The 27,340-nt window shown below is 42.1% G+C and overlaps 1 protein-coding gene across 1 annotated transcript in view; it reads left to right on the top strand.

Moving 5' to 3' along the window:
* adcy1 (adenylate cyclase 1) overlaps positions 1-27,340 on the top strand; it is a 225,420-nt gene that overhangs the window by 66,532 nt on the left and 131,548 nt on the right. Inside the window, exon 5 of the mRNA XM_033050221.1 lies at positions 17,567-17,694. Within this exon, the coding sequence (XP_032906112.1) occupies positions 17,567-17,694 (128 nt within the window). The remainder of the gene's footprint in view (positions 1-17,566; positions 17,695-27,340) is intronic.

Genomic DNA, 27,340 nt, shown 5'->3' with positions numbered 1-27,340 from the left:
CTCTCTCTTTCTCTCTCAATTCAATTTTCAATTTTCAATTTCAATTTAAAAACTTTATTGGCATGATAAAAAAAACATTGTTATATTGCCAAAGTATAAAATATGACATACATATTTAAAATGCATAAGTATAAATACAAGTATACAGTGCATGGATAGATATGTCCCTGTACATAAGCTCGCAATAGGCCTATAGCCCTTTATTGATTGCTACACGTTCTTGCAGCTGTAAGCAGTACAACACAATAGCAAGTTTAGCAATTCAATATTAATTTCTTAGTGTCAGTTAATGTCGATTAGTGTGTGCGTACATATGTGCATGTTGGTCATTCACCGTCTCTCAGGTTATGGCATGCTGTTACGTATTGTGCACCAAAGATGTGCCGTATTTCCTTCGCCAAGGATTATTCTTAGTTTTGATGTATCATCTAGTTCTTTAAAGTCAGGGGTTGCCACACTGAGTTTGTCAAAGTATGCTTTCCTTGTTTTGTCAAATGTTTTGCATTTTAGGAGGAAGTGCACCTCTGTTTCAACCTCATCTGTCAAACAGTGGCCGCATATTCTGTTTTCTCTTGGTTGCCAGAATCTCTTCTGTCTTCCTTTTTCAACTGCCAAATAGTGGTCACTTAACCTGTATTTGGTGAGGGTCTGTCTCTGCTTTATGTCTCTAACAGTTGAGAGATAGTCTGCCAATTTATAATCTCTTTTTAGGGCACGGTAACATTCTAATCTGCTTTGGCTTTTGGTTTCTTTATCCCAATGTTCCAAATATGTTTCTTTACATTGTTTGATAATTTGGTTCACTCTAACTGGTGATTGGGGGTCAGTATTGATCTGAGGCCGGTCAGGGTTTAACTGGATAGGGTTTAATTGAATAGGGGTAGTTCGTGTCAGTACCAACTGACACAGGGAACTCTTTTCTGGATTCCCCTCTTGCGTTTGAAGGGCTTTAAACTGGAGGGTATCTGGGGGGCTAGATTTAAGGTGATTCCAAAAATTTAGTGTCTGTCTGTCTGTCTCGCTCTCTCGCTCTCTCGCTCTCTCACTCTCTCACTCTCTCTCACTCTCTCTCACTCTCTCTCTCTCTGTCTCGCTCTCTCTCGGTCTCGCTCTCTCTCTGTCTGTCTCGCTCTCTCTGTCTGTCTCGCTCTCTCTCTGTCTGTCTCGCTCTCTCTCTGTCTGTCTCGCTCCCTCTCTGTCTGTCTCGCTCTCTCTCTGTCTCTCTCTCTGTCTCTCTGTCTCTCTCTCTCTCTCTCTCTCTGTCTCTCTCTGTCTCTCTCTGTCTCTCTCTGTCTCTCTCTGTCTCTCTCTGTCTCTGTCTGTCTCTGTCTCTCTCTGTCTCTGTCTCTCTCTGTCTCTGAGAAAACCAATCCTGTCTGGTAACTGGGAGAGTGTGAACAGTGGAAGTGCTCGGGGACATTTACATTCCAACTTTCTGCAAAGCAACATCAGTGCTTTAACACTCAATGCAACTGGACCATTTGTTCAGTTACTTGTTACAGCTTTCTATCCTCATCTATTTTGGACACAACTTGTTAATTACTCTTGCTGGAGGTTTGTTATTCATGCTTGCAGATGAAGTCAGAAATTTACAAGAGAAAATCAAAGTACTGGAGTAACTCAACAGGTCAGGGAGTATTTGTAGAGGAAATTGCCGGACGATATTTTGGGACCGCAAATGACGCCTGCCCATTCCCTCCTCAGATGCCGCCTGACCCGCTGAGTTCCTCCAGCTCTTCATTTTTTCTCAAAGACTCACATATCGGCAGTCTCTTATCTCTCAGAGAATTACGTTGATAAATTCTCATTTAGCAAATTTATAAGACAGATGAAACATATTGAATTAAATTTACATTATAAACAACAGGACATTTCCTATAGATGGACACAAAATGCTGGAGTAACTCAGCGGGACAGGCAGCAACTCTGGAGAGAAGGAATGGGTGACGTTTCGGGTCAAGACCCTTCTTTAGACTGAGTGTCAGAGGAAAGGAAGACATAGAGAAATGGAAGGGTAAAGTGTGAAAACACAGATCAAATGAGATGATGATCAAGGAAATGTAGAATGGTACATAGTTAGCTGAGGGGAAGGTGACATCGAGGCATACAATCAATAATATTTAATCAGGAGGACAATTAAACTTGTCAGAGAGCTAGGATGGGGGAGGGACGGAGAGGGAGGGAAAGCAAGGGTTACTTGAAGTTAGAGAAATCAATAATCATATTGCTGGGGTGTAAGCGAAAAATGAGGTCTTGTTCCAATTTGCATTGGACCTCTTTGGAGGAGGCCCAGGACAGAAAGGTCAGTGTGGGAATGCGAGGGAGGGCTAGTTAAAATGTTTAGCAACTGGGAGATTGGAAAAGCCCAGACGGACCGAGTGGAAATTTCCTATTCTGTAATTGCTGGTTAATGAGAAGATAATTCAAAATGAGTTTAAAGATATGTTCAAACTATAAAACAAAAGCTCACATTTTGCATTACTTCTTGGAAGTTTTGAGCTAATTTTAAAATATTTCCTTTGCTACACACAGGCATCATACTAAATACTTAAATAAGTAGATTATATTTAACTACTAGACTAAGTGGGACCCGTTGGGTCCCAGCAGGGCCGGCTTTAGGATGTGCGGGGCCCAATTGGGAACAATTTTGGTGGGCCCCAGGTTCCCAGCCAAGGTGTGTCAGCCCAGTTATTTAGTATATATTATGAAATTGTACACTAGGTGCTATGGATTCTACACTGTGTGAATCTCTCCTGCTCCCTCCCGTTTGACTGTCAGTAGCTCCGCTGGCTTCCAACATTTACCGTAGCTGCTAATTACCATTAAACTGCATTATGTGATTGGACACAATGCCCTTGGAGACAGCGGCTGATTGGACGGGAGGAACCTATTTGTTGATTGGACGGGAATTTTAAAGCAAGCTGGTTGGTGATTGGATGCAATCCCCTTAGAGACAGCGATTGATTGGCTGCCAAATAAAATTGTCAAATCTGTAACAAAAATCGCTGGTCGGTGCGAACTCAGTGGATCTGGTTGTATCTCCAAACTAAACAGTATAACATGCAGGTACATTCATTTAAAATTAAATTCAGTGATTATTTCACATGATTTCTTACTGTGTAAAGCTCAATATCTGACCAATTTCTGTTTAACACGTTTGGTCTGCCGTGAGCATTTTTCTCTCCCAAAACAGTTCATATCTAGCAAACCGATCAACGAACCAGACAGCAGTTGGACGCAGTCATAGAAACATAGAAACAAGGTGCAGGAGTAGGCCATTCGGCCCTTTGAGCTTGCACAGCCATTCAATATGATCATGGCTGATCATCCAACTCAGTGTCCTGAACATGCTTTCTCTCCATACCCCCTGATTCCTTTAGCCACAAGGGCCACATCTAACTCCCTCTTAAATATAGCCAACGAACTGGCCTCAACTACATTCTGTGCCAGAGAATTCCAGAGATCCACCACTCTCTGTGTAAAAAATGTTTTTCTCATCTCAGTCCTAAAAGATTTCCCCTTTATCCTTAAACTGTGACCCCTAGTTCTAGATTTCCCCAACATCGGGAACAATCTTCCTGCATCTAGCCTGTCCAACTCCTTAAGAATTTTGTGCGTTTCTATAAGATCCCCCCTCAATCTTCTAAATTTTAGCGAGTGCAAGCCAAGTCTATCCAGTCTTTCTTCATATAAAAGTCCTGACATCCCAGGAATCAGTCTGGTGAACCTTCTCTGTACTCCCTCTATGGCAAGAATGTCTTTCCTCAGATTAGGAGCCCAAAACTGTACGCAATACTCCTGGTGTAGTCTCACCAAGACCCTGTACAACTGCAGTAGAACCTCCCTGCTCCTATACTCAAATCATTTTGCTATGAATGCTAACATACCATTCGCTTTCTTCACGGCCTGCTGCACCATAGTGCCTACTTTCAATGACTGGTGTACCATGACACTCAAGTCTCGTTGCATCTCCCCTTTTCCTAATCGGCCACCATTCAGATAAAAGTCTACTTTCCTGTTTTTGCCACCAAAGTGGGTAACCTCACATTTATCCACATTATACTGCATCTGCCATGCATTTGCCCACTCACCCAGCCTATACAAGTCACCTTGTAGCCTCCTAGTTTAGAGGGGTTTAAACAGTTTAGAGATGTTTAGAGGGCTTCAGATGGGTTCAGATGGGTTTAGAAGTGTTCAGAAGTGTTGTAGAGGGAAATAGGGGGGAATAGAGGGGGTTAGAGGTGTTCAGAGGGTCCCAGAGGGGTTTAGAGACGTTATAAGCCCCCCGTGAGAAATTGTATTTCTCTGAAATTGAAGATAGACATAAAGCTGGAGTAACTCAGCAGGCCAGGTAGCGCAGCGAATGGAGAGAAGACCCTTCTTCAGGCTGAGTTGAACTCTCTTCGGTGAGGGTACTTGTGATTGTCTGAAGAAGGGTCTCGACCAGAAACGCAATCCTCTCCCCAGAGCCGCCGCCCGTCCCGCTGAGCCACCTTCATCTTCCGAGCCAAACAAAAAACACAGAGTGCTGGAGGAACTCAGCGGTCAAGGCGACTGCCTCACCCGCTGGGTTTCTCCAGCATTTTTGTCTACCGCTAAACGTCAATGATTCCGGGAATGCTGAGGCAACAGGGTGAGAGAGCTAGAGAGAAACGAGATGGGGAGCGGGAGAGAGAGTGAGAGAGAGGGAGGGAGGGAGAGAGCAAAACACAGAGAGACACAACGTGGGTCGGTAGGTGAATGACTAACCTGTACACCAGGAAGAAGCCCGTTCTCGCGGTCCGGGGCCCTCACTCATGATGGTGAGTTTAAAGAAATTCTCAATGTGTCATCGATCTACATTCCTCAGTAAATGTAATTGTGTTTTAAACAAGTATTATTGACGCCGCGTGAATTTTATTCAAAGGAACACGGCGTCATTAATACTCATTCAAAACACAATAACATTTACTGAGGAATGTGGATGGATGCAGATTGATATAACATCTTGTTAACTACTTCATGTTAAGAAGTGCTAACAGTACTAGTTAACAAATCGTTTGTGTCTGATGGCCGTGCAGCGGTTGTTATACATGTTCGTTTAAAAAAAAAATCCGGATGGCAAATTTAAAAAAAAATCTTTATTTAACAAAGAGAATTCGTATTTCCGTACGAAATACGGAACATTAGTGCGGGGCCCCCATTAGGCGCGGGGCCCAATTTGGGGCAATCGGTCAAATCGGCTTAAGGCCGGCCCTGGGTCCCAGCATCACACAGGAGGGCTGGTCATCCAACGCAATATTCCACCTCTCCACCAATTCTAATATTGGTGGCCAGTTGGGGGGGGGGGGGGGGGGGGGGGGGGGGGGGGGAGGGGGGCTTTCTGGAGCGCTAGTATGGGTGTTATGGGCTGAAGGGACTGGTTTCCAGAGGGCTAGTATGCAAATTGTGCGCCAAATGGATTCTTGGGCTGGCGTCTCAGTCAATCAAGCCTGTTGTGCTGGCAACTCACTCACTCACGGCTGGTGGGCTGGTAGTTGACTCACGGCTAATCCTTGAAATTCTATTTCAAGCAGGGTATAAGGCCACCAAATTCAAGTGCAGTTTCTTACCACTTCTAGCAGGGTGCAAGGCCACCAAATTCAAGTGCAGTTTCATACCATTTGAAGTAGGGTGCAAAGCCACTAAAGACAGCGAGTCGTGACCTCTCCCTCCTCCATCTTGCAGAGACTGAGCCACACCCACATTTCCGGGTTTTATAACCCCTCCCCCCCTCCCACCGGAAAAGGTGTGGCTTTCATGGAGTGATTGACAGGAGAGAGATTCTCAACATTTAAAAAAAAACTATTAATACTTTTATTTTTCATTGATGGGAAGAATTCTCTGCACCTGCTCAGCGGAGGGGGACTGAGTAAGATTGCCAAAAATCACAGCCGTAAGTGGTAGCGTTTTATCTAAAATCAATATACAGTGCAAACAGGAAGTAAGTGCATTTACAGTAGTGCCTTTTAACTTCAAGCCAAAGCACCCAAGCCACCATTTGCAGTAAGTAGTGCATTTCAACTTCATGCCACCATTTGCAGTAAGTGGTGTCTTTCAACTTCAAGCCACATCCAAGCCACCATTTGCAGTAAGTAGTGCCTTTCAACTTCATGCCACCATTTGCAGTAAGTAATGCCTTTCAACTTCAAGCCATTGCATCCAAGCCATCATTTGCAGGAAGTAGTGCCTTTCAACTTCAAAGCTCCCAAGGTGCCATTTGAAGTAAGTAGTGCCTTTCAACTTCATGCTACCATTAGCAGTAAATAGTGCCTTTCAACTTCAAGCCAATGCACCCAAGCCACCATCTGCAGTAATTAGTGCCTTTCAACTTCAAGCCACACCCAAGCCACCATTTGCAGTAATAGTGCCTTTCAACTTCATGCCACCATTTGCAGTCAGTGGTGTATTTCAACTTCAAGCCACACCCAAGCCATCATTTGCAGTAAGTAGTGCCTTTCAACTTCAAAGCCCCCAAGCCACCATTTGCAGTAAGTGGTGTATTTCAACTTCAAGCCACACCCAAGCCACCATTTGCAGTAAGTAGTGCCTTTCAACTACAAGCCAAAGCAACCAAGCCACCATTTGCAGTAATAGTGCCTTTCAACTTCAAAGCTCCCAAGCCACCATTTGCAGTAAGTAGTGCTTTCAACTTCAAGCCAAAACACCCAAGCCACCATTTGCAGTAAGTAGTGTCTTTCAACTTCATGCCACCATTTGCAGTAAGTAGTGCTTTCAACTTCAAGCCAAAACACCCAATCCACCATTTGCAGTAAGTAGTGCCTTTCAACTTCATGCCACCATTTGCAGTAAATGGTGTCTTTCAACTTCAAGCCATTATTTGCAGTAAGTGGTGTCTTTCAAGTTCAAGCCACACCCAAGCCATCATTTGCAGTAAGTGGTGTCTTTCAACTTCAAGCCACACCCAAGCCACCATTTGCAGTAAGTGGTGTCTTTCAACTTCAAGCCACACCCAAGCCACCATTTGCAGTAAGTAGTGCCTTTCAACTTCAAGCCAAAGCAACATAGCCACCATTTGCAGTAATAGTGCCTTTCAACTTCAGACCAAAGCTCCCAAGTCACCATTTGCAGTAAGTAGTGTCTTTCAACTTCATGCCACCATTTGCAGTAAGTAGTGCCTTTCAACTTCAAGCCACAATTTGCAGTAATTAGTGCCTTTCAACTTCAGGCCAATGCACCCACGCCCCCCATTTGCAGTAAGTAGTGCCTTTCAACTTCAAGCCAAAGCAACCAAGCCACCATTTGCAGTAAGTAGTGCCTTTCAACTTCAAGCCAAAGCAACCAAGCCACCATTTGCAGTAATAGTGCCTTTCAACTTCAAGCCAAAGCTCCCAAGCCTCCATTTTCAGTAAGTAGTGCCTTTCAACTTCATGCCACCATTTGCAGTAAGTAGTGCCTTTCAATTTCAAGACACACCCAAGCCAAGCCAAGCAAGGGGGGGGGGGGAGGAGGAGGAGTGGGGTGGGGTGGGGGGGGGGGGGGGGGGGTAGGAGGAGGAGGGGGAGGGGCTTTCTGGAGCGCTAGTATGAATCATTTTAGAACCAATAGACATTTTTGTTGCAAGCTTTATAACCAATAGTCATTTCTTTGCAAGCTTTAGAACCAATAGACATTTTTTGTAAGCTTTAGAACCAATAGTCGTTTTTTTGCAAGCTTTAGAACCGATAGACATTTTTTGCAAGCTTCAGAACCAATAGACATTTTTTTGCAAGCATTTTAGAACCAATAGACATTTTTTTGCCAGCTTTAGAACCAATAGACATTTTTTTGCCATCTTTAGAACCAATAGACATATTTTTGCCAGCTTTAGAACCAATAGACATATTTTTGCAAGCTTAAGAACCTATAGACATATTTTTGCAAGCTTAGAACCAATAGATACATATTTTTGCCAGCTTTAGAACCAATAGACATATTTTTGCCAACTTTAGAACCAATAGACATATTTTTGCACGCTTTAGAACCAATAGACATATTTTTGCAAGCTTAGAACCAATAGAGACATTATTTTGCAAGCTTTAGAACCAATAGAGACACATTTTGCAAGCTTTAGAACCAATAGACATTTTTTGCAAGCTTTAGAACCAATAGACATTTTTTTGCAAGATTTAGAATCAATAGACATTTTTTTGCAAGCTTTTGAACCAATAGACACATTCTGCAAGCATTTTAGAACCACTAAGGGCACTTACATTTGAGAAGACATGTGTTCAGTGTTATTCACAGCTCAGAGAAACGTGACCCTCTGCCTTCCTCCATCTTGAAGAGTGAGTGAGGCACACCACTTCCTGGTTTTATAGTCCCTCCCCCCTGCCGCCAGCGGGGGCAGCAGAGAGAATGGGGAATTTTGTAAAAACATTAATATCTCTGTACTTTTTAATCGACGGGAAAAATCCTCGGCACTCATGTGGCGGAGGGGGGCTCTGAGCGAGGTGGCCAAAAATGACGGCCGTAGGTGGCGGCGTTCTCTCGGAAATCGCAGCACAGATGGCCAAAACCGGTCAAGAACAGACTTTTAGTAATATAGATAGATAGATAAGAAAGAGGCAAGATTGGACATTGGACCGCTGGAAAATGATGCAGGTGAAGTGATAATGGGGAACAAAGAAATGGCAGAGGAGTTGAATAACTTTATTGCATCAGTCTTCACAGTGGAAGACACAAGCAATGTGCCTGAAATTCAAGTCAGGGGTTGGAAGTTAGTGGAGTGGCTGTTACCAAGGAAAAGGTGCTTGGGAAGCTGAAAGGGTTGAAGGTTGATAAGGAGAGCCAGGATGTTTAGGCACTAAAAAACTCTGAAATAGGCAGGCAAAAAGGCATAATCAAATTACAGAAAAGGCACGAAAAAGGCATTTATTGACAAAAAAGCGTAAAAAGGCATTCATTTCCACCACCAAAAATATGGTTAAAAATGATAATTATAAAGGTATACTACATTAAATGACCAAAGTTGCCTGGTTGCACATAATTACTAGCATTTTTTTTCAATTATTTGGTGTTAAACTATGCCACCGGTCAGACAGAATATGCTTCAGTTGTGAAAAACTTATTTCTACCTCAGCTGAGGTCACTGGTGCATACCCGAAACAAGCTATAGACTCTATGTTCATGTCGATATCTTGTATATTACAACTACCTTTGAGAACTTTAGCTATGTTCTGTATTTCTTCAAGATCTTTTTTAACTAAAATCACTCTCTCACATTTTCCTTGTATATCTTTACCTACATAGCCAGGAACTTTACGAGTATAGTCAGTTACTTTGGTGTAGCATTGTAGAGTGCAGCAGAGAGCCATGCATCCCACCTAGTCAAAACGGGTTGAGGAGGTAGTGGAATCTCGGGTGCCATTTCCTTAAACAACTGCACACGTGACGGTGCTTTGAGGAAGATTTTCTTGACATTGGAAACTAGGCGATCGGCATTTGGAAACAAGCTACGTATGTGCTTGGCAATTCTATGAAGTTCTTGAGCTAAGCATGTCAAATGCAACATTTTGAGGAATAAAACTTTAAGTCACAAATAGAAGAACATTCTCGTATTTTATACCTTCTGGCCAAAGTACAGCAAGTGAAGATGTAAACTGAGCAATAGTTGAGCTGTTTGACTTCTCCAATACTTCCGGTCAACAAATATTCCTTTGATGGTTGACCTGCCTCCAGTGTACCGATGACCATATTGGCAACATATCTCCCCACAGCATCGGTTGTCTCGTCTATTGAGATCCATATTTTGTTGCATGCAACTTCATCTCTAATTTTCTGCACAACAATGTTGAAGTTGCTGTCAACATAATTTTTCTGTAATGATGACTCGCTTGGGATATGTTCCTCTGTGTATTTCTCTAAAAATCTCAAAGAGGTTTGTTTTCCAATTTCCACAGTGCAATTCCAGCATCAAAGAATGCCTTGCACAGATCACTCAAACTCAGATTTGTAACTGGAGTCAGCAGTAAATGTAGTGAGACAAGCTTGGTAATTTTGCTTGGGTAGTCTACACCCCAGCGGTATCAACATTGACTTCGCTAATTTTAGATAGCCCTTGTCTTCCTCCTCTCCCTCCCCCTTCCATGCTCTCCTTCTAGTCCTACTGTCTCCGCCTCTTCCTTTCTTTTTCCCGCCCCTACCCCCTCATCAGTCTGAAGAAGGGTCTCGACCCAAAATGTCACCTATTCCTTCTCTCCATAGATGCTGCCTCACCCGCTGAGTTTCTCCATCATTTTTTGTCTACCTTTGATTTTTCCAGCATCTGCAGTTCTTTCTTAGATAGATCTTGGAGAAGACTGAACCAGTGGGCAGCGGCATGAATGAACGAATGACCAACGGTGGTGCCCCTGGTTTCGCCCCGGTCGTTGAAGTTTTCTTGTACATTATACTATGTTAACATGTTAATAATAACATTAATATTAATGTGTTAACATAGAAAACGTCATTGTAATCACAGTACAACTAGAGAAAATAGCACGACCTTTTAGCAAAACGGCAAAAAAGGGCTGATTTAGGCACTCGATCGTGAAAAAGGCATTATCCTGGTGAATATGTCAAAAAAGGCATGAAAAGGCACATGGTATTTATGGCAAAATTCTGGCTCTATTGATAAGTCACCTGGACTTGATGTACTGCACCCTAGTGTTCTGAAAGAGGTGGCTTTGGAGATTGTGGAGTCCTTAATAGTGATATTTCAAGAATCACTAGAGTCAGGAGTGGTTCCAGATAATTGGAAATTTGCAGATATTACCCCGCTGTACAAGAAGGGAGCAAAGTAGAATAGTGGGAACTATAGGCCGGTTAGTCTGACTTCAACGGTTGGTAAAATTTTAGAGTCCATTATAAAGGATGAGGTTACAGAGTACTGAGAAGTTCATGATAAAATAGGCCAGTCAGCATGGTTTTGTGAAGGGGAGATCTGGCTTGATGAACCTGCTGGAATTCTTTGAAGAAGCAAATAGTAGGACAGACAAAGGAGAGTCAGTGGATGTTGTTTATCTAGATTTTCAGAAAGCCTTTGATAAGGTGCCACATGAGAGGCTGCTAAGGAAGATGAGCGCCATGGTATGAAAGACCAGACACTAGCATGGATAGCAGGTTGGCTGGATGGCAGAAGGCAAAGAGTGGCAATAAAGGGGGCTTTTTCTGGTTGGCTGCCAGTGACTAGTGGAGTTCCGCAGGGGTTGGTGCTGGGGCCCGCTACTCTTCACGTTGTATATTAATGATTTGGACAAGGGGAATGAAGGCTAAGCTTGTGGCCAAGTTTGCAGATGATATGAAAATAGGTGGGTTGGCAGGTAGTGCAGAGAAAGCAGGGATGCTGCAGAACGACTTGGACAGGTTGGGAGAGTGCGCAGAAAAGTGGCAGTTGGAATATAGTGTCACAAAATGTGGAGTCATGCATTTTGGTAGTAGGAATAATGATGTCGATTATTTTCTAAATAGGGAGAGAATCCACAATTCTAAGGCGCAAAAGAACTTGGGAGTACTCCTTATTTGAAGTATTGTGAGCAATTTTGAGGAATTTTGGGGAATTGTGTGTAATTTTGAGGAAGGATGTGCTGGCCCTGGAGAGGGTCCAGAGGAGGTTTTCAAGAATGATCCCAGGAATAAGTGGGTTAACTTAAGATGAGTGTTTGGGCCTGTACTCACTGGAGTTTAGAAGAATGAGGGGGCACCTCATTGAAGTGTACCAAATAGTGAAAGGCTTTGATAGAGTGGATGTGGAGAGAATGTTTCCACTAGTGGGAGAGTCTAGGACTAGAGATCATAGCCTCAGAATTAAAGGACGTTACTTTAGGAAGAAGATGAGAATGAATTTCTTTAGTCAGAGTGTGGTGAATCTGTGGAATTATTTGACATAGAAGACTGTGGAGGCCAAGTCAATGGATATTTTTTAAAGCAGAGATAGACAGATTCTTGATTAGTATGGGTGTCAGGGGTAATGGGGAGAGGCAGGAGAATGGGGTTAGGAGAGATAGATCAGCCATGATTGAATGGCGGAGTAGACATGATGGGCCGAATGACCTAATTCTGTTCCTAATACTTATGAACTTCCATATCTCAATGTCTCCCTTTCCTCTGACTCTCTGTCTGAAGAAGGCTCTCGACCCAAAACATCACCCATTCCTTCTATCCAGATATGCTACCTGTCCCGCTGAGTTACTCTAGCATTTTGTGTCTATCTTCGGTGTAAAATAGCATTTGCAATTCCTGCATATATAGTTTGACATTCCTGACAACAGTTAAGGTGGAGGTATGATTTAACTAGCTGTCCAAGCATGTACAGTATGTGGGAAAGGCTAAGGTTGACCCCACTGTATGTTGACTTGGCCAACTATAATGAAGCATCAAGTTGCCTTTGACAAACTATTCTGTGGAAATGCCCACATGGCGGGTCAGAGAGCATGAGTGCGAGGAAATCCCCAGTGTAAAGATATTTGTGCCAATATGTCAAAAGCAAAGTCCACAGATAGGAGTAAGATAAGTCACCAATTTATCTGCATTGATGATGTCAATTGAATTGTAATGTTGAACGTTACACTGGAGGGATCCATCTGCTTTTTTTGAACAGCACTATGGGATCCTGTACATCCATTGAGAGAGCAGATGGGGCATCTGTATCAAGTCACATCTGAATTACTGCAGCTCCCACAGTATTTTCCCTGACATCTCCCTGGAACCAAAATGTTCATTCCATTTTTATCCTCGAGCAGTCTGGGGAGTTTATTCCTCCAAGATTTGTTCTGGTGAGCATGTACTGATAAGTGGGTATTAGTTGGAATAATTTCCTTTTATCCTTTTCAACAAATAAAACATTACAGAATTGAGTTGAAACCGTTGACGTCCCCAGAGCCAATATGAACAGAAGAAGGTTACTCAGTCCCTCAACTCTCTTCTGTTTTTTAATTAGATTGCAGCTCATTTGGATTTTAATTTGGTTCAGTCATCTTAAATCTATATCCCTTGATATTCGTAGCAAACAAAAACCTAATACAAATTCTAACTGTCCATGCATTCACAAACATTTAGGAGGGGAAGAATTTCAAATTTCCACAGCCTTTTGTGTGAAAGGATGCTTCATGATGAATGTATTTCTTCCAATTTGAAGATGTCTTCCTCGATTCCTCAAACAGAAGAAATTACATCCTTTGCTTTTATCCAGCTGAGCCTTTTCATATTTTAAACACCTTTACCAGTTCACCACATTTTCTAACCAAAGATAAATCAAATTTAGTTTGTTTGATTTGTTCTTTTGATATTACTTTGTAAATCCTCGTATAAGACTGGGAGATCTGCCCTGTACTTTTTCCAAAGCCATTTCTTTCCAGGGAATGGTACCTCTCTTATGTATTCTGGGTCAGGTTCAGCAGAGTGTGACACAGTATGCAATGGACCAGTGGTTCAATGGTTCCTTATTGTCATGTGTAATGAGGTACAGTGTAATTCTTTTTTTGGGGTGTCTAATATGATATGAGGGGATGCTTTATCTATTTTGTAGACAGATGCTAAATAGCCTTGATGCTTACCCGACACTCTGATCATTGTCTCTGAGCCAGAACATTAGTCCTAGTATTCAGTTACCTTGTGTATCCCATTCAAACTACCACAGTACTATAATACATAGTCAGTTCTTCATTTGATGACATGGAACGTGACCATTCTCCACCCGTTTTTCTCCAGGTGCTCCGGTTTCATCCAAACATGTATAGGTTTGTAGGTTAATTGACTTCTGTAAATTGTAAATTGTTCCTAGTGTGTAGGATAGTGCAAGTGTATGGGGTCATCGCTGCATTTCTAGTTGTCTACTTTTTACCATATCAACCATCTCCATCAACCATCAAAACCACAGTTTTCAAGAGAGAATTAGACTTAGCTCTTAGGGCAAAGGGAATCAAGGGATATGGGGAAAGAGCCGGAACGGGGTACTGATTTTGGATGATCAACCATGATCATATTGAATGGCGGGGCTGGCTTGAAGGGGTGAATTTTCCTGCACCTATTTTCTATGTTTCTATCTAATGGCATTGCAACATACCAAATGCCTTCCTTATTGAACACAAGGGACATGACAACAGTGCTCAAGGTTGAATGTAGAATTCTTACACCTTACAACCTCTCTAAATATATCTTGATCTGTTTCTTCCAAATTGTCAAACAGAGATCAGTCCTTTGACTTGCCCATCCCTGCTCCCTCTGCAGTGACCATGAATACCTCAGTTGTGCAGTCAATGTCTGATCCATGTAAACCCCAAATAAGTGACACATTTCATGTTAATCCATATTTAATAAGCAGAAAGTGAAATCAACAGCTCGCTGTATCTGATTTGCACCCAAGAGTAATTCAAAAATCATTGTGAAAAATCAGCAATTCTAAAATAAAACATTGAACCTAGAACGGTCCAGCACAGGAACAATGTTTGTGTTGAACATGATGCCAAGTTAAACTGATCTCATCTGCCTGTACATGATTCATATCTTTCTATTCCCTGCACTTCCATGTGCCTATCCAAAAGGTGCTTAAACATCAATATCATACCTGCCTTCACCACCGCCCTGGCAGTGCGTTGAAGGCCCCCACCACTATCTGTATAAAAGAAAATTGGTGAAAAACTTTCAACAGTCAGAGACTCAATGTAGAAATCGAGTTTGTTGGTCAAGATGGGCAACAAAGTGTCCTGACTAGTTAGAATGCACCCATTGTAAATAGTTTTCGGCACTTATTAGATAGATTTAAAAAAGTGCTTGAGTAACTCAGTGGGTCAGGCAGCATTTCTGGAGAAAAAGGATGGGTGATGTTTCCAGTTGGGACCCTTCCTCAGGCTGTTCAACCCTTCTACAGGGTCTCGACCCAAAATGTTTCCCATCTTTTTTTAAAGTGACGCCATTGGCTTCATTTACCTGTATGCTATCCATCAGTCTGAAGTTGACAGCTGTTAGGAGGCTTTATTGCCCCAAGATGAGCTTTGGACTTTGAATCAATGCTTCACTAGAACTACCCATTTCCATCTTCATCACATCATTGAACTCTGCTTCAGTTTCAGTTCATGTGAAATCATTATCCATTCTTTAGATACCTCTGGTTGTAATTATTCCAACACACTGTCGGCAACCTTGCTTGTTTCTATCATGCAGAATACCAGAATTACATTGTGTACCAGTTAAACAATGGCTCCATTTTGAAATGTTCAAGGCCCTGCATTGTTTTTCCTCTCGCTTTCTTTACTTTACCCCAATCCCATAAGATATCTCTACTCTTCCAATTTTGCTCTCTTAATCATTCCAGAATTTAACCTCATTTGGTGAAGGTGACATTTGTGTTGCCAAGATCTTAAAGTTTGGATTTCCACCTCTATCCCTTTCTACATCTCTGCTTCCTGCTCCTTAAAACTTACATTGTTGTTCAAGCTTTTCTTGTCTGTTCCAAATTTAGTTTTGACAAAGGTCCTGGCACACTCACCATGCTAAAGGTTAGAAGATGTTTGATTTGTTGTTGAGAAGATGGTGGTGTGCATCCTGTTTGAACAAACATCCTCTCTAGTCCACATGGTGAAGGTGTTCCCACTCTGCTGTTAAGTTGGGTGTTTGTGGTGTTGATGAAGGGAAGGATGTTTTCAATTCAGTAGGATACATGGCTTGACATCTAACTAGAAGCTGATGGTAGTCTTATTCTCCTACTATCTTGGCTATTCCAGTGGTGAAAGTCGCACTTTTAAAATTTGGCATCTTCTGACTGATATTTAATCAGATCAGTGGAGGATCTGAATGCTAAATTTAGCAAATGGTAAATATTAGTGTTTAACCTCAAGAAGCAAATATGTGGGCCCAGATCATAGATCAAATCATTTGCAGTTTGTATCCATTATTTGTCCATAAAAGTGCATGTTTGATGTATATTATTGAGGATGTTCATTTCCTGGTTGGTAACCTCATTCTGTGCTGCAGAATTGAATCAAGGTTCAGCGAACACAATTAAAGTGAAATATAAACAGTGACTCGGATCAGGCATGCAAAGAAATAAATCTGAACCATCCACTGATGGCTTTAGCCACATGATTAAAATAAAAGCCCACTAGAGACTATGAATTCCCCAAATTAAATATTTAATTGACTGTAAATTGTTGCTATGGTGCTCATTGTAAATCATACTAAATAATCCTCATGGGGACCAATGCCCTGTGCCTTGAGAGGCAAAGTCTTTATACAAAGATAACTCAATGAATTATTTTTCATGATCCCTGTACTGAAAAATTATAAAGTGGAATTTAAGAAACTCCAGACTGACCTCTATATTTTCTGAGTAAATTGAATTATATTTCAATTACACAAGAGTAGATTAAATCTGTTACTGTGAGTATATTTACTCAGAGCCAGCTGCTTAGGTTTCAACAAAACACTATTTTTAGTTCAGGAAGAATTACTTATTCCAATACAAAGAAATGCATAGCACCTCAGTTAGAAGAGAAGTCAGAGTGTTGTAACAGTCTGAGCATGAATCATACAAGTAAGGAACAGGGTAAAGGCCACTGGCAATCAAGATCTATCTATCTATCTATCTATCTATCTATCTATCTATCTATCTATCTATCTATCTATCTATCTACCTCGTGTGTGTGTGTGTGTGTGTGTGTGTGTGTGTGTGTGTGTGTGTGTGTGTGTGTGTGTGTGTGTGTGTGTGTGTGTGTGTGTGTGCGCGTGTGTGTGTGTGCGTGTGTGTGTGTGTGTGTGTGTGTGTGTGTGTGTGTGTGTGTGTGTGTGTAGCATTTTGCCTTTGAAACGTATATCCTGGAAAACCAGATGCAAAAATGCGGAGATGTTTACCATTTCGAAAGGGATTTAACGTATGAATTCACAGATCCACTCCTCATTAAATTTGGTCATTTATCTCTACACACTTTCAATAAAATTCTTCACAAATCTTACTTTCGTTTAAATCAGACCGCTGCCCAGTTGCGGCAGCCGCGGACGTTACAATGCCCCTGCTCGCAGCACCGCCACCCCCCCACCCCCTCGCCGCTCTCGATTCAAGCAGATGCTGTCATCGCACTTTCAATCCCCCTCCTGCACTTGGTCTAGTTGCCTATAAATATGTGATAATTGAATATCGCCACAAACTCAGCCAAGGCAGGCCCTCTGGTTTTGATTTCAAGGTGGTTAATATGGAAAAGGTACAGTAAATTATTAAAAAAGACAATTCAATGTACTATAATATTAGGCAATTTCAAGTGTTATGAGAACTTCGTCATATGTACCGAAAAATGGAACAATAAATTCTTACTTGCAGCATCATGACACTCCCATAAATGCAATATGCACAGATAATATGTAATGTTTTTAAATAAATTAAACCAATAATTTCAACAAATTTGTGCAAAAGCCTCAATTTTTTGTTTTTGATTCTGACGATACAAATAATCTAATTTCTGTTAATAATAATTAAATAAATACTGAAAATATTTGCCTGAAGAACCTATATGAAAGAATGTCTGAAAGTAATCATGTAATTCCTGAAATATGTAATTTTTCTTTCTTTTTGTGGCAGGAGAACCACTGTAGAAGAATTAAAATCCTTGGAGATTGTTATTATTGTGTATCAGGCTTAACTCAACCGAAAACAGACCATGCTCATTGCTGTGTTGAAATGGGATTAGACATGATTGACACAATCACGTGAGTAATTGATCTTCAGAGGAGAATACTTCCTCTTCTCAGCTTTATTCCCAATATTTCACAATAAAGAAGATACTTCAGCCCAGACTCAAAAGTATTAGTCATGGATATTAACATTTCCCAGATGCTGGGTTTGATGTAATTGTTCCCTATAGGGAGATAAACTCGACCTTGATGCCCACTAACCTCACAATGGAGACAGTCCCATAGATAACCAATGTATGTGAAGAAGGTGATTCTAAACCTACACAAATATTGGAGTTAATCTCAAAGTAGGAGTTATTATGGTTTTAATGGGCAAATGTTAGAAAATTGCATGACTTTCACATAGCACAGATCATTGTAGATTGTTTTTTTTAAAGGAAAGCAACTTAATATACAATTTATAATTTTGCTGTTAAATTGATGCACCATCCAAATTGATGTCATGATCTTGATATGGAAGTGTGTGAAATATTGATAAAGAAATTACTGACGCTTTGTTACAATGCAGTCTTTGTCATCAGTATCTCAGCCATATTGAGTCTTATTCTGTAGGTCATCACTAATTTCAGAAGTTGAGAGCAGATAGATTGAGTTAGATAAATGGTTCCATGGTATGTTATTGTCACACGTAACGAGGTACAGTGACATAATTTGGTGAAATTTCTCTATGTATAAGCACAATTATGTCTAGGTACAAAAGTGTAAGGATAGTGGGTTACACTGACGTAGTAAATAAGCATCGTTACATTTCCAGGGTGGATTGAGGAAGAATAAATTAAAGAAAATTTAAATTGATGTCAGTTGAATCTTTTTTGGAGAAGAAAACGGACAAAACGCCATGATTCCAGATTAGATTGGAGAGGTGGATGAAGGGATCAGAGAACTGTATGTAATTATAAACAAGATTGTTTGCTCCATTGAAGAGTAAATACTGACGCAAAGTGCTGGAGTAACTCAGCAGGTCAGGCGTCATCTCTCAAGATCATGGGCAGGTGACATTTCAGGTCAGGACCCTTCTTCAGACTGATTTTGGAGCAGGGGGTGGGGGGGGGGAGGAGAAAGTTGGAAGAGAGGATGGGCAGGAAAGCCTGGCAGGTAATAGGTTGATGCAGATGGGGTAGCAGGCAGTTGATGGGCAGATGGTTGGACAAAGGCTAGAGATGAAAAGACAGAAGGTGTGAGACTAAAGGATCGAAGAGTTGTGAATTGTGAAACTAGAGGAAAGAATGTAGGTTGAAGGGGAGGGGGAGAAGGGTAACAGGTGTGAGTCCAGATGGGGCACAGGGGAGAGGGGACGTTTATTTAGTTACCTAAAATTGATGAACTCAATGTTCATACCATTTGTTTGGCCCAAGAAGACTATGAGGTGCTGTTCTTCCAGTTTACATGTGGCCTCATTCTGGTAATGGAGGAGGCCCAGGACAGAAATGTCAGTATGGGAATGGGAAGAGGAGTTAAAATGGTTCACAACCGGGAGATCCAGTAGGCCTTGGCATACCGAGCCAAGTGTTCGATGAAATAGTCGTTGAGTCTACACCTGGTTTCGACAATGTACAGGAGGCCACATCGGGAATGCCAGATGCAGTAGATGAGGTTAGAGGAGGTGCACGTGAACCTCTGTCTCACCTGAAAGGATAATCTTTGGTGGAAGTGAGGGAGGAGGTATAGGGACACGTGTTACATCTCCTGCGCACCTGCGGTTGCAGGCGAAAGGACCTTTGGAGTGGGTGGTTTTGATGAGAATGGATGAGTGAACCAAGGAGTTGCAGAGGGAGTGGTCTCTGTGGAAGGCAAGAAGGGGTGGAAATGGGAAGATGTCACTTGTGGTGGGATCACGTTGAAGGTGACAGAAATGTCAGAAGTTGGATGCGGAAGCTGGTGGGGTGAAAGGTGAGGACCAAGAGAATTCTATCTTTTTTCCTCAGGCGGAATGGGGAGAGAGGGCAGTGCTACGGAATACAGAGGAGGTTGGTTGAGGGATCCACCAAGACAGCAGAGGGCATGTTCTGGAATGGAAATCTTACATGTTCTGGAACGGAAATCTTCATCTTGGGAGCAGATGAAAATGAAGATTAGACAGAGAAATTGAGAGTAGGGGGGTAGCATCTTTTTAAGAGGCAGAGAGGGAGGAAGTGTAGTCCAGATAACTATGGGAGTCGGTGGGTTTGTGGTTGACATCAGTTGATAGTCTGTCCCCTGCAATGGAACGGAAGCGATCAAGAAAGGGGAGCTATGTACAAGAGGTAGTCCAAGTGATTTTGAGGGCAGGGCAGTAAAGTTAATCAAATCAATGAGTTATGCATAGGTGCAGGAGGCAGCCCCGATGCAGTTGTCGGCATGGCAGAGAAAGAGTTGGGGGACAGTGCCAGTGTACATCTGGAACAAGGACTGTTTGACATAACTGACAAAATGCAGGCCTAGCTGGGGCCCATGCAAGTGCCCATGGCTACAAATTTATCTTGGAGAAAGTGAGAGGAGTCAAAGAAGATGTTATTGAGCGTGAAGACAAGTTCTGCCAGGCAGAGGTTGGTGTGAATAGAGAGAAAAACAATGTTGGGATTGTTACTAAGTGAGTGTAGGGCTGTGCGTTCAGAGGAGGTGATTGGAGAAGTCAAGGCGGTTGATGTCATGTCAGCAGTTTTAAATACAAAGGTCCAGAGAGGGTAGAAGGCCGCCAGCGGGAGTCCATGACACAACATTGACACAAACTGATTCAAATGAGTTGCTTCTGCGTTGAGACTTCCATGTGTACTCTCTCCTTGGTCACACCACACTTCATGGATTCTTCTAGCCTTTTTCAATCTGCCTTATTTCTGCTCATATTTCTGCTCATATTCTAGCATTTATTCATAACACTGCTGAAACGGAATAATGTTGCACAGCCGGATGTATTTTAATGCTTCATAACTGTGCTGGCTCTTTGAAAGAGAATTCACATTAGTCCCCCACTCACTGTGCATTCACCAGTTAATAGATAATACCTTCCAGAGGTTATTGTTGGATTTATGTCAAATACCTTTACAGGCAGCACATTCCAGATTTAAACAACTCACTACTTTAAAATATTCTGCTCATCTTCCCACTGATTCCTTGTTTCTTCAATTATTATTTTTAATCTGTGTCATTTGGGTTCTGATGCTACAGACAGAGGAGCCCATTTGTTCCTATTTGTCTTATGAAAACCTTCATAATTTTGAACTTATCCCTTAAATCGCCTGCGACTCGGTTCTAATAAAGGCTAATACTTGTTATTGTTAATTATTTTCCATTATCTGCCAAATTGTCAAATTGACATCTTGGTTTGCAGGCAGAAGGGGAAGCTGGTGGTAGAAAACCATTGGATGGAGAATCTTGGGGACATTCTCCTGTAATTGGGAACCTGGTGGGTCAGGGAGCGCACATAATATTTTTTGCTTGTGAGAGACGTTGACAAAAGCAACCTCCTTGTGAAGGTGGCAGGACATTGCATTGCATCTCTTTCATTGTAGGTTATTCCATCTCCAAAACAAACTTCACCTCAGAGGTACAGCGTGGAAATGGGCCCCACGGCCCTCCGTGTCCGCGCCGACTAGTGATTCCCCGTACACTAGCGTTACAAATAGGACAATATACACTTGGGACAAGTTACAGAAGTCAATTAACCTACAAACCTATATCTCTTTGTAGTGTGAGAAGATAGCCGGGCACACAGAGAAAATTTGCGTGGTCAGGGGGAGAACGTATAAAATCTATACAAACAGTACCTGTAATCAGGATTGAACCTAGGTCTCTTGAGATATAATTCAACAACTACTGCTGTGCCACTGTGCTGCCCTATAAACATATATGGCAGTAATAAACTTTGGAACGACTCCCATCTGCACTGCAAGGGTGTGATGTACTGTAGGTAAACAGTGCCTGTTGCCAACTCTGCATCAGAGACAGGGTGATATATGACTGAATATCTGAACAACAGGAAGCCATTAAGGGAGTTATGGAATAGTACCTTGCAATCAGATGAACAAAGTGTGGAAATTTGCTTCTCTGGGCCCTACATGGAAAGAAAATGACAAGCTAAACTTGGTATGCCAGACTTTATACAGCATAGATAGACACAAAAAGCTGGAGTAACTCAGTGGGACAGGCAGCATCTCTGGAAAGAAGGAATGGGTGACATTTCGGGTCGAGACCCTTCTTCAGACTAGCATCTGCAGTTCCTTCTTACACATTTTATACAGCCTAGTTTGAATTTAGTCTTATGAGGAAGCTGCAACTGCTCTTGAGCTCAGATACTGCATATAATTTATTCCCAGCTGTTATCAGGCAACTGAATCATTCTGTCAACAACTGGAGAGCAGTCCTGAACCACTATCAACCTTTAATCGGACTTTACTGGACTTTATCTGCACTAACCGTTATTCCCTTTATCATGTATCTGTACACTGTGGATGGCCCGATTGCAATCATGTATTGTCTTTCCGCCGACTGTTTTGCACGCAACAAAAGCTTTTCACCGTTACTTCGGTACACATGTCAATAAACTAAACTAAGCTAAATAACACCTTGGCCCTCAATTAAGATTTATGAGTCCAAATTTAGAAAAAGTTCCACTAATCAAGAAGGCTCTCCCTGCTGCTTTCAATTTTACTAGATGGGGTGCGTTTAACGAGCTCCGTAAATTATATTTTTAGCTTATTTCTCAACTGCTCTTTCAACAAAGTGAACTTGAAATTCATCTTTGAATCCATACTGTTCACCCTAACATGACGATATCGTCCTCTAAAACTTGTTTTTGTCTGGTTGTACATCTTTAATTTTTTTTTCAAAGATTGCTATCCGTGAGTATATGAGGATCAAATTTGAATGCTGTATTCATGGTATATTCATGAGAGAGTGATAGAATAATTCTTAGGTTAAGCCTGTCATGAAACATTGGGCATTAGTGACTCTAGAAATCATATTTCTCATCTTCTATCTATCTATATCTATATATTACTAAAAGTCTGTTCTTGACCGGTTTTGGCCATCTGTGCTGCGATTTCCGAGAGAACGCCGCCACCTATGACCGTCATTTTTGGCCACCTCACTCAGAGCCCCCCTCCACCGCTTGTGTGCCGAGGATTTTTCCCGTTGATTAAAAAGTACAGAGATATTAATGTTTTTACAAAATTCCCCATTCTCTCTGCTGCCCCTGCTGGTGGCAGGGGGAGGGACTATAAAACCAGGAAGTGGTGTGCCTCACTCACTCTTCAAGATGGAGGAAGGCAGAGGGTCACGTTTCTCTGAGCTGTGAATAACACTGAACACATGTCTACTCAAATGTAAGTGCCCTTAGTGGTTCTAAAATGCTTGTAGAATGTGTCTATTGGTTCTAAAGCTTGCAAAAAATGTCTATTGATTCTAAAGCTTGCAAAAAAATGTCTATTGGTTCCAAAGCTTGCAAAAAATGTCTATTGGTTCTAAAGCTTGCAAAATGTGTCTCTATTGGTTCTAAAGCTTGCAAAATAATGTCTCTATTGGTTCTAAGCTTGCAAAAATATGTCTATTGGTTCTAAAGCTTGCAAAAATATGTCTATTGGTTCTAAAGCTGGCAAAAATATGTCTATTGATTCTAAAGCTGGCAAAAAAATGTCTATTGGTTCTAAAATGCTTGCAAAAAATGTCTATTGGTTCTAAAGCTTGCAAAAAAAATGTCTATTGGTTCTAAAATGACTCATACTAGCGCTCCAGAAAGCCTCTCCCCCCTCCCCGCCTCCTCTTACTGCAAATTGTGGCTTGAAGTTGAAAGGCACTACTTACTGCAAATGGTGGCATGAAGTTGAAAGACACTACTTACTGCAAATGGTGGCTTGGGTGTTTTGGTTTGAAGTTGAAAGGCACTATTACTGCAAATGGTGGCTTGGTTGCTTTGGCTTGAAGTTGAAAGGCACTACTTACTGCAAATGGTGGCTTGGGTGTGGCTTGAAGTTGAAAGACACCACTTTCTGCAAATGATGGCTTGGGTGTGGCTTGAAGTTGAAAGACACCACTTACTGCAAATGATGGCTTGAAGTTGAAAGACACCACTTACTGCAAATGGTGGCATGAAGTTGAAAGGCACTACTTACTGCAAATGGTGGATTGGTTGCTTTGGCTTGAAGTTGAAAGGCACTACTTACCGCAAATGGTGGCTTGGGTGTGGCTTGAAGTTGAAAGGCACTACTTACTGCAAATGGGGGGCGTGGGTGCATTGGCCTGAAGTTAAAAGGCACTACTTACTGCAAATGGTGGCTTGGGAGCTTTGGTTTGAAGTTGAAAGGCACTATTACTGCAAATGGTGGCTTGGTTGCTTTGGCTTGTAGTTGAAAGGCACTACTTACTGCAAATGATGGCTTGGGTGTGGCTTGGGTGTGGCTTGAAGTTGAAAGACACCACACTGCAAATGGTGGCTTGGGGGCTTTGAAGTTGAAAGGCACTACTTACTGCAAATGATGGCTTGGGTGTGGCTTGAAGTTGAAAGGCACTACTTACTGCAAATGATGGCTTGGGTGTGGCTTGAAGTTGAAAGACACCACTTACTGCAAATGATGGCTTGGGTGTGGCTTGAAGTTGAAAGACACCACTGACTGCAAATGGTGGCATGAAGTTGAAAGGCACTATTACTGCAAATGGTGGCTTGGGTGTGGCTTAAAGTTGAAAGGCACTAATTACTGTAGATGGTGGCTTGGGTGCAATGGCTTGAAGTTAAAATGTATTACTTACTGCAAATGGGGGCGTGGGTGCATTGGCTTGAAGTTGAAAGGCACTACTTACTGCAAATTGTGGCTTGAAGTTGAAAGGCACTACTTACTGCAAATGGTGGCTTGGGTGCTTTGGCTTTAAGTTGAAAGGCACTGCAAATGGTGGCATGAAGTTGAAAGGCACTACTTACTGTAAGTGGTGGCTTGGGAGCTGGCTTGAAGTAGAAAAGGCACTATTACTGCAAATTGTGGCTTGAAGTTGAAAGGCACTACTTACTGCAAGTGGTGGCTTGGGAGCTTTGGCTTGAAGTTGAAAGGCACTACTTACTGCAAATGGTGGCTTGGGTGCTTTGGCTTGCAGTTGAAAGGCACTACTTACTGCAAATGGTAGCATGAGGTTAACAGGCTCTACTTACTGCAAAAGGTGGCTTGGGTGCATTGGCTTGAAGTTGAAAGGCACTATTTACTGCTAATGGTAGCATGAAGTTGAAAGGCACTACTTACTGCAAATGGCGCTTGGGAGCTTTGAAGTTGAAAGGCACTACTTCCTGCAAATGATGGCTTGGGTGTGGCTTGGGTGTGGCTTGAAGTTCAAAGCCACTACTTACTGCAAATGGTGGCTTGGATGCAATGGCTTGAAGTTGAAAGGCATTATTTACTGCAAATGGTGGTATGAAGTATGAGGGCAATCCCAGAACATTTATCCACATTGAATTATGCCTGCCCATTTCCACAAATCAACCACATCAGGCTACCAACTATATTTATAGTCTAAAGAACTAAGTTTGTTTACTTCCGCGTAATCATTTAATTTAATTTAATTTCCTTCATTGCGGGTCCCACTTAGTCTAGTATATTACTAAAAGTCTGAACTTGACCGCTTTTGGCCCACTGTGCTGCAATTTCCGAGAGAACGCCGCCACCTACGGCCGTCATTTTTGGCCCGTTCAGAGCCCCCTTCCACCTTCCTGGACCGGAGGATTTTTCCCATCGATGACAAATCAGAGAGATATTAATGTTTTTTTTTAATTCACCATTCTCTCTGCTGCCCCTGCTGGAAGGAGGGGGAGGGACTATAAAACCAGGAAGTGGTGTGCCTCACTCAGTCTCTGCAAGATGGATGAAGCCAAAAGGTTACGTCTCTCTGAGCACTGAATAACACTGAACACATGTCTACTCAACTGTGAGTCCCCTTAATGTTGTTTGAAAATGAAAATATTGTTTGTTTGAAGTAAACAGGCACTGCCTGCAAATGGTTGTTTGGGTGCTTTGGCTTGAAGTTAAAATGCACTACTTACTGCAAATGGTGGCTTGGGTGCTTTGGCTTGAAGTTGAAAGGCACTACTTACTGCAAATGGTGGCTTGGGTGCTTTGGCTTGAAGTTGAAAGGCACTACTTACTGCAAATGGCGGCTTGGGTGCTTTGGTTTGAAGTTGAAAGGCACTACTTACTGCAAATGGTGGCTTGGGTGCTTTGGCTTGAAGTTAAAAGGCACTACTGCAAATGCACTTACGCTACCACTTATGGCTGTGATTTTTGGCCATCTTTCTCAGTACCCCTCTGCTCAGCAGGTGCAGAGAATTATTCCCATCAGTGAAAAATAAAAGTGTTATTAGTGTTTAAAAAATGTTGAGAATCTCTCTCCCGCCATGAAGGCCACACTTTTTCCGGTGAGAGGGGGAGGGGTTATAAAACCCGGAAGTGTTGGTGTGGCTCAGTCTCTGCATGATGGGGGAGGGAGAGGTCACGATTCTGTCAGAGCTGTGAATCAACTGAACACACTGAATGTTTACTGAACTGTGAGTTTGGTGTTTTGTGTGGTTTTATGGTGGTTTCACCCTGCATGAAATGGTATGAAGCTGCTTTTTAATTTGATGGCCTTGCACCGTGCTTGAAATGGAATGAAACTGCACTTGAATTTGGTGGCCTTGCACCCTGCTTGAAGTGTAATGAAACTGCACTTGAATTTGGCGGCCTTGCATCCTGCTTGAAGTGGTCTGAAACTGCACTGAATTTGGTGGCCTTGCACCCTGCTGAAAGTGCTATGAAACTGCACTTGAATTTGATGGCCTTGCACCCTGCTGAAAGTGGTATGAAACTGCACTTGAATATGATGGACTTGCACCCTGCTTGAAATGGAATTTCAAGGAATAGCCATGAGTCAACTACCAGCCGTGAGTGAGCTGCCAGCAGATCAGGCTTGAGGGACTGAGCTGCCACCCAAGAACCCATACCAGCCCTCCAGAAAGCCCCCCCACTGGCCACCAATATTGGAATTGGTGGAGAGGTGGAATATTGCGTCAGGGGACCAGCCCTCCCGTGTCTAAACACAGTGTAGTTTGTTATATGGCTTCAGCCATATACCCTTGTGATGCTGATTCCAGGCTTTAATTGAGCTGTAATCACATATTCCTCTGTGGGATTAGCAGGTAACACTACAAAATATATAATGCTTGGAATATTCACATCTCTAAGCAATCCCAGAACATTTATCCACATTGAATTATGCCTGCCCATTTCCACAAATCAACCACATCAGGCTACCAACTATATTTATAGTCTAAAGAACTAAGTTTGTTTACTTCCGCGTAATCATTTAATTTAATTTCCTTCATGGTTCTATTTAAATAATTGATGCAGATGGTGAAAAGGGGCAGTTACTGCCTGTGCATGCCATTGTGTTATGTGGTATTTACCATGGCATTTATCTGGCAGCTCAAAATTGGCAATCCATCACCATTTGCAGAAATGTTTACTAACACAAACTAGTGGTTTGACATATCTAACATTGGTCTAATGCAGGCCAGGCCCAAGTGACTAGGCCTGAATCAATGAAGGATTAAGAAGAGAACAGCATCAGCCATGCCTACATACCGAAGTGCCAACTCTGTGAAGCTGTAACACAATACACACATGATGAATGGCAGAAACAACACATGGGAGACAGAGGTAAATGATCTTAC

This window comes from Amblyraja radiata, chromosome 2 (genome assembly GCF_010909765.2).
Source record: "Amblyraja radiata isolate CabotCenter1 chromosome 2, sAmbRad1.1.pri, whole genome shotgun sequence".
In the NCBI taxonomy this organism is placed as follows: Eukaryota; Metazoa; Chordata; class Chondrichthyes; order Rajiformes; family Rajidae; genus Amblyraja; species Amblyraja radiata.
Note: the sequence above shows the minus strand (reverse complement) of the source record. Positions and strands in the feature narration are given on the sequence as shown.